Source organism: Mytilus edulis, chromosome 7 (genome assembly GCF_963676685.1).
Source record: "Mytilus edulis chromosome 7, xbMytEdul2.2, whole genome shotgun sequence".
NCBI lineage: Eukaryota > Metazoa > Mollusca > Bivalvia > Mytilida > Mytilidae > Mytilus > Mytilus edulis.
The window spans coordinates 93,423,260-93,432,219 of record NC_092350.1 but is presented as its reverse complement, the minus strand read 5'-3'; the positions used below and the strand labels follow the sequence as shown (position 1 = coordinate 93,432,219).

The window sequence follows — 8,960 nt, the reverse complement described above, 5'->3', positions numbered from 1 at the left end:
AGATCATTCATTCATTCATTCGTTATTGTTACTATAATTATAGCTAGATTAACAGATTAAGTAGATATTAATTAAGTCATAACATCAACGTGATCAACGAAAATAAACATGGCACCTAATCACGATGTAAGTTTTGACAATACCGATGTAGATGTAAGTTTTGACAATACCGATGTAGATGTAAGTTTTGACAATACCGATGTAGATGTAAGTTTTGACAATACCGATGTAGATGTAAGTTTTGACAATATCGATGTAGATGTAAGTTTTGACAATACCGATGTAGATGTAAGTTTTGACAATACCGATGTAGATGTAAATTTTGAGAATATCTATGTAGATGTAAGTTTTGACAATACCGATGTAGATGTAAGTTTTGACAATATCGATGTAGATGTAAGTTTTCACAATATATATGCAGGTTAGTGTTGTCCGATTATCAATGAAATTCATTGCGATATTATTTTATAATTTATAAAAGAAGACATCGAATGGATCTAAACCAAGGTGAAATAAATATATTTTTCAATTTTCGGAAAATCATTTATCAGGTAACCAGTAAATTTACATCATCCTAATTGAACCAGTAACATGCAGAGTTATCGAACTTTATTATGACTGTAATAGTTGCAAAAGCGATATCTTTGTACAAATAAGAAATACCATCAGTGAACATCACCTAGACAGACGATATATTTGTACAAATATGAAATACCATCAGTGAACATCACATAGACAGACGATATCTTTGTACAAATATGAAATACCATCAGTGAACATTACATATATATAGGAAGATGTGGTATGAGGGTCAATAAGTAACTCTCCATCCAAATAAAATTTATAAAAGAAAACCATTATAAGTCAATGTACGGCCTTCAACACTGAGCCATGTCTTACAAAAACAGTCATTCGTTTATTTTTAGCAAAATACAAATAGAATACCCTTGATCAAGATAATCTCCATTCATATTTAAATTATGCTGTTTAGAATTAAGAATAAAACATTGGACCAGTTTTGGATAAACTCGTTTTCTCAATTGCTGTCTATTTATCCTGTCATATATAAAACCTATTATTGGACGACTAAAACACTCAAGCCAACATTCTGAGTTTACCTATTGCACAACATAGATAATATAAACTGCAAATATTAACCCTCTGAGTCCCAAAGCGGACATATATGTCCACCACCGAGCGAGTCCCAAGAGGACATATATGTCCACCACCGAGCGAGTCCCAAGAGGACATATATGTCCAACACCGACCGAGTCCCAAGAGGACATATATGTCCACCACCGACCGAGTCCCAAGAGCACATATATGTCCACCACCGACCGAGTCCCAAGAGCACATATATGTCCACCACCGACCGAGTCCCAAGAGGACATATATGTCCACCACCGAGCGAGTCCCAAGAGGACATATATGTCCAACACCGACCGAGTCCCAAGAGGACATATATTTCCACCACCGACCGAGTCCCAAGATGACATATATGTCCACCACAGACCGAGTCCCAAGAGCACATATATGTCCACCACCGACCGAGTCCCAAGAGGACATATATGTCCACCACCGACCGAGTCCCAAGAGGACATATTTGTCCATTTCAGATTTGCGTTTTCTTTAGTATTTCAAATCTATGTGAATTATGGATCAAATTCGATAAATAAACCCTAGTTTCAAAGCTTATTATGCACAGAAGTGTTTATGCTACACATCCTATACAATACAGTGATTAGATGCACTTTTATGGCCCCTTGTATTTAGTCATTTCTCAGTTGTAACGTTAATATGTTGCTTTCGAAAGTGTGTAAAAAACAAAATAGCCAGTGTATATTTGTCGTTAAAATATGATAAGTTATATAAAATATTTATTTATAAACTGTCTAATTTGCAGGAATATATATAAAACCCGTCAAGCAAAAACCATCCTTATCGCATTTGACGTCGTTATCGGTAGTCAACGCTAGAATGTAACGTAGAACAAACCGATAAATTGCACGTTGAAATTGAGATATTTTTTTTCTTCTACACATAGCAATATACATGCGAACTGAATGGTATATTCTTATATAACATTTAAATACTTCTGTAAAGTAATGCCGTATTTACGATTTAAAAATTAATTTTGTGATAAATTTCTATTAAAACTTTTCAAATGCTTGTTTTAACATACGCTGTATATTCTTATTGTCTTCAGAGGAATAATTTATAAACAATGTAATAAAATCCCACACATCACCAAGTCTCATTATGACATATTACCACGATATGTATAATTTCTCACGTTTCGTAGTATAGGGAGAAATTATTGTATATACGGTACTAGCGTAGTAATTTTATAAGTTTAAGTCACTAGGTATAAGACACGTGACTAATTTTCCCTGATATTATCCCTTTCTAGCCCGCCGCAGACAGGGCAACATTCAAGTATGGACACCGGAATATCTAGTTCAATTAAAGACGCCATTTCGCATGAAGTGAAGAATGCCGTTTCTAACCTTCAACAAGACATATTGAATAGCATTTCTACTATCATGGATTCCAGATTATCGTCTTTCCAATCCAACATAAGACCATCTCAACAGGACATTTCACAGTCTCAAATGTACAAAATCGAGCAGACCGTTACTGACAATTACTCTTTCAAGAGAAAAGGCAATGAGAACCAGTTTAAACATGAATCCAGGGTACTTTCCAAGCTGAAAGAAGCAGACGTGAACTTAGAAGGGCCAGATTTGAGCGTCGATTCCGTACAAACAGCTAAAGCAAAGATAGTAGAAGGTATGGAATTAGTTAAAGAAAGACAAAAACTGATTAAAATGGCAGATTCCTCGGAACTGGGTTGGAAGGTTGTGAGTGAATATGTGACAAATCATATCGCCGACGATTCGGAAGATGAGAAGAAAATAATCAGGGCACAAAACAGAGCAGAAAGAAAACAGAAAGCAGAGAAATCTAAGAAAATTGTCCCAAGAAAAGCACCATACACAAGAGAGAAGGCAGAGAATACCAACCCTTCTTGGAAACCTGGCAGGTGCTTCAACTGTGGATTGAGAGGCCATTGGACGGACAATTGTCCGGATAAGAAGAAGATAAGTACTTTTAAAACTTTATTTAATTTGGAAATCTTGACTAATAGTATTTGTTCAAATTTAAATGATACTGAACATAGTTCAATAGAAACTGATGGTCACATGACAGTTTATTGCAATAATAAGGTCAGTTTTAAATCGCCGTTAAATGTCACGGTTGGTCAGCCTTCAGGTATTTTCTCACCTGTTGGTCAGTTAAAATCTAAATTACCTGAATGGAAATCAATTACAAGCAATACACATATTTTGGATGTTATCGAAAACGGATACAAGATACCTTTCAAGACAGAACCAAAATCAGAATTGTTGAAGAATAACAGATCTTCACTTGATAATCCAAAATTTGTTAAAGACGAAATAAGAAAATTAATAGAGAAAAAATGTATTTCAGAAGTAAAAGAAAGACCGTTTGTTGTAAACCCTCTTACAGTTGCTTACAATAAGAACAAACCTAGGCTGGTTTTAGATTGTCGGCATTTGAACCCACATCTATTTAAATTTAGATTTAAGTACGAAGATACAGAAAACGCACGAGACCTTTTTAAAAAGGGTGATTTTCTATTTAGCTATGATTTGAAATCGGCATATCACCATATTGAGATCACAGAAATACACAGGTCTTTTCTTGGTTTTGCATTTGTTTTCGACGGCATTATGCGTTATTTTGTGTTTAATGTATTGCCATTTGGTATTGCAACAGCCGGGTATATATTTACCAAAGTGCTAAGAGAAGTTGTCAAACACATGAGGGCAGAAGGTAAACGTGTCATCATGTTTTTAGATGACGGTCTCGGAGGGGACAATGATTTTGAAAATTGTATGAATAGTAGTTTTGAAGTTAAAAATATCCTCGAAAGATTAGGATTTTTAATAGCTCATGAAAAATCTCATTGGTTACCTAGTCAGAGTATGGATTGGTTAGGTTACACATGGGATACCATAATAGCTAGGTAGAGTTTTTATTAAGGAAGAAAGGATTGAGAAAGCCGAAAATAGTATTCGCATATTATGCAGAGAAGCTGCAAACGGTAGATTGTTATTCAGTGCTAGATTTTTAGCCAGTATTTTGGGTCAAATCATTTCCATGATGATTGTTATTGGTGACAAGGTGAGATTGCACACCAGATACTTGTATGATTGTATCATGGGACGAGCAAGTTGGGATGCTCCTGTAAAAATGAACCCAGATGCTCTACAGAAATTTTATTCTGGGAAAGCTCGCTCAGAAAATTAAATGAGCAGGGTGTTGACATTTGCAGAGTTGATCATGATTTTGTGTCAGATTTTGACATTTTTTGTGACGCCTCAGATGTAGGCTTCGGTGGTTATTTATCCACTCAGTTTAGCGTTGTTACTTGTGTTGACAACAGTGAAATGTCAGGTAATTGGACAAGTGATGAAAAGTTGGAAAGTTCAACGTGGCGCGAATTAGAATGCGCAAGACGAGTATTATGTACTTATGAAAGTAAATTTAGTTTAGATAACAAGTCGGTTAGCATTAATTCGGAAAATAAAAACGTTCCACACATACTAAAGGTCGGCAGTAAGAAAAGCATACTGCAAAACAAAGCAGTAGATTTTCACAATATTTGTTCAGAAAAGAACATTACTTTAAACTCTAAATGGCTACCAAGGGCAGACAATCAATATGCAGACAAATTGAGCAGAAACACTGATGATAACGATGATTGGGGTATTCATGGCGAATTGTTTAATTATTTCAATGGTACATGGGGACCATATAACATTGACAGGTTCGCTACACATTATAATACACAATTTACACGTTTCAACTCAAAGCATTGGTGTCCAGGTTCAGAAGGCATAGACGCATTCTCTCAAAATTGGGGTAAAGACACACCACCATCTCTTGTTCATATGGTTTTACAAAAAAATCAGCATGACAAGGCTGCATGTACCTTAGTTATTCCTGAATGGAAATCGGCTCCTTTTTGGCCATTGATTTTCACATCAAAAGGTATAGCACATTATATACAAGACATAGAATATTTGTCGGGAAAAAGGGCGATAGTAAAAGGAGCAGGCAAAAACGGAGTTTTCGCAAAGTTGCCAATGAAATTTAGAATGCTAGCTTTGAGAATAGTTTTTTAATAATACAATTGTTATTTGCAGGCGTGAACCTTAGACGAAACGTTGAAGCTGCTTTAGTAGTGAGTGGCGTTTCAGAGAACTGTAACATTTACAACTTAGCTGGAAAGATGACTACATTCCTTGTTGATTCGAGAAGTGAGAATACCTGTAAAAAGTACTATTCAAGTTTTAATAGATGGAAGAAATTCGCAATCGAAAACAGTTTAAATGAATTGCCTGCCGAGCCTGTTCATATAGCTCTTTACATTACAAAATTGATAGATGAACAATGTTCTCCAAGTGTTGTAAATTCAGCTGTATATTCAATCAAATGGGCTCATGATATTAACGGTTTTAATGATCCGACAGAAAATTCATTTGTAAAATATCTTTTAGAATCCGCCAAAAGACGTAATGGAAGGCCTGTAAACAACAAGGATCCAGTTAACAATGACATGTTGATTGATTTATGCTCTATGTACACAGATAGTTCAGATTTACTTATAGTTAGGGATCTCACTATGATTTTGTTGTCTTATTCGGGTTTTCCTAGGTTCGATAAGATTAGTAAATTAAGATGCAAAGATGTTAGTATTTTCGAAGATCATTTAAAACTTTTTATTTCTCATAGCAAAACGGATCAATACAGACAAGGGAATGAAATTCTTATTTCTAAAGGTATTTCTATCGCTTGTCCAGTTAACATGTATTTTAGATATTTGTCTTTAGCTGGTTTGGACGCACAATCTGAACAATTCATATTTAAACCTATATTTAGATCCAAAGGCGTAGCCAAACTTATATATAAGAATAAGCCTATTAGCTACACTGCAGCTAAAGAAAACATTGTAAAGAGACTTAAGCTGGTAGCCCCAAGTCTAAATCTTGGTCTTCATTCTTTACAATCGGGTGGTGCAACTGCAGCTGCTAAGTCTAATGTAAATGAAAGATGCATAAAGCGACATGGGAGGTGGAAGACAGATTTTTCCAAAGATGGTTATATCGAAGATACTTTAGAAAAGAGAATTTCAGTCTCACAAAAATTGGGTCTTTGATATATATATCTATTATTTTTACTACACTCCACCCTTTCTTTGGTATTTCTATGCTTGCTGGGCTATCGGCAATACTATATATATTGTATTCATTCATGCCTTATAATAGATATGAGCGTATAGGGTATACGTATAATTTCTCACGTTTCGTAGTATAGGGAGAAATTATTGTATATACGGTACTAGCGTAGTAATTTTATAAGTTTAAGTCACTAGGTATAAGACACGTGACTAATTTTATAGCGGGAAATTTTTTCCCTGATATTATCACTTTCTAGCCCGCCGCAGACAGGGCAACATTCAAGTTGCAGTAAAATTATGTATATAATTTGATACATGCATTTATATATATTTTTCAAAACAATATATTCGTCTGAGTATGTCTCGTGAGATGACTTGTCGCATGAGGTCGGACCCAGGTTTCCAGTTTACCCCATTAATGGGTTTTGTTTGGTTGTTCCTGGCTGGCGAGGTCGTTGATGATCGAGTTATTTATGTATGTATTTAGTTCCATGTTTACATTCATGTCGGCTATATTTTAGCTCTCGTTGGTACAAGGTTTACTTTTTCTAGCTAAGTTGTACCTAACAGGATATTTCAAGGTTTTTGCTATTAGGAGTCATTGTGGTTATTGTTGTTTTCCAATGTTTATATATATATATATATATATATTTATTTATTGAGATACTTGTATGTAAATAAATTAATAAATTCCGTTGACCACTATGCTTGCTGGGCTATCGGCAATACTATATATATTGAATTCATTCATGCCTTATAATAGATATGAGCGTATAGGGTATACGTGATGATACACGTATTATTTAATAACCGTCTACAATATATAAACAATACCAATGTTGTGTAAAAAAAACCACTTAAATATTTTCTAAAAACCACTAAAAGGTTTTTTTCCGCAGTTAGATTTATTTTATACTTTTAATGCGGCAAGTTATTGTATGAAGAATGTAAGGAAATAATTTAATATTTGCCACACAACATTGTGCATGCCAAATGCGGAAAATCTTGCAGGGTTAATCACACGAGAGAGTTTGCTTACAAGAAATTAAGTAGGACAGAGAAGAAAGTCTGTCTGAAATTTTTAGTCTTTCATTTTGCCACGCTTTAATCCGCAATATTTACTACTGTACATAAAACAATAAACCAATTTGTTCAAATGAAAACATTCTATTGATATTTTATCAGAAAATATATCAAACAAGAATGTGTCCCAAGTACACGGATGCCCCACTCGCACTATTATTTTCTATGTTCAGTGGACCCTGAAAATGGGATCAAAACTCTAATTCGGTATTGAAATAAGAAAGATAATATCATCGGGAGCATGTGTACTAAGTTTCAAGTTAATTGGACTTCAACTTCATCAAAAACTACTTTGACCAAAACATTAACCTGAACTGGGACGAACGAACGGACGAACGAACGTACGACGAACGAACGGACCCACAGACTAGAAAACATAATGCCCCTCTACTATCGTAGGTGCGGCATACAATTTTGCAATACGTTTAAAACTGTAAGTATAAAACAAATATCAGTTCATAATTATATCACTCACTTGAAAAAAAAGTGGGGGTTTACTGTTTTACCTCTGTCTGTCCGTTAGTCAATCGATCATTCAGTCCGTCCGTTCGTCCCATGAATATTTTCGTCGCATATCTCTTAGGAACTACACTACAAGGACTTCTGAAATTTGGTTTCAGGGTTTATATAATTAGTTTTATCGTGCGATGCGGTTTCAAACTCATCACTCAACAAGTTCCTGTTTACCGAAATATTTCGGCGGGGGTATCATCAGTAAGTAGTAACTCAAAGTTTCACTTGTCCTAAGTGCTTTAAAAGTTTACTTAAATCTCCTACTAAAATCTCCAAAATCGGTTTTAGAGGTCCCGGCCACTTATCTTCGAAAGAGGCTGGAATAAACTCGGCTCTTACGGCACAAAAACTATAATAAACCTACAATTCGGTTCTTTGGCCAGGATGTTGTCTTTTTAACAGATTCTGCATTTCCTTTCTCAGTTTTATTCAGGACAAGTTTTATCTTAATTCTTGTTTTACATTTTCTTAAAGTAAACGAAATATAGGTGTTCTGCTTCCATTCGAAAAAAAAATGTAATCTTTTATTCTTAAATGGTCTATGTGGTAGGCCATGAAAAAAAAACAAAGAAAGGAAGAAAATATATCAGTAATCAGTAGGGGAAAAAAATGCTAAAGGCTTGAGCTAATTCGACAAATGATTAACAATTTTGGATGCATACACGAGATTGTTTAAGCTGGTTAATCGATGTTACAATTTGTCAAATACATGTATAATTTTAATGGTTACAGTCCACATTATTTTGTATTATTTTTCTTTGATTGTGAATAAAATGACATGCGGGATATTGTTTGACTTAAATTGAGTTGTTAACTTGATTGAAATAAATATGCAACTCTAGTACGAAAGGTTATACAAGGACGAGAAGACAATTTTAAAATTGATGTTTTTGACTTAATGATCTGTTACTGTATCACCCGTCGTGTAAATATCTAAATTCACGGATAGATAAGATTAACACTCCGATGATAAAGGTTCAATGGAATTTTTTAACGCCATATAAAATCAGAAACAGTACAAATGCAATTTTGCAATGTTGCGTTAATTTTCAAAAAAAGATGATGCTGGATATATTACATAATCTGTAAATATTTA

The 8,960-nt window shown here is 34.5% G+C and overlaps 1 protein-coding gene across 1 annotated transcript; it reads left to right on the top strand.

Annotated features, from left to right (window-relative positions):
- The first annotated feature begins 2,438 nt into the window (after positions 1-2,438).
- LOC139483513 (uncharacterized) lies at positions 2,439-6,247 on the top strand. The gene is made up of 3 exons (XM_071267534.1): positions 2,439-4,051; positions 4,361-4,482; positions 5,235-6,247. Exons 1-3 carry the CDS (start codon positions 2,439-2,441, stop codon positions 6,245-6,247), a joined length of 2,748 nt encoding a protein of 915 aa, XP_071123635.1.
- Positions 6,248-8,960: the final 2,713 nt, after the last annotated feature.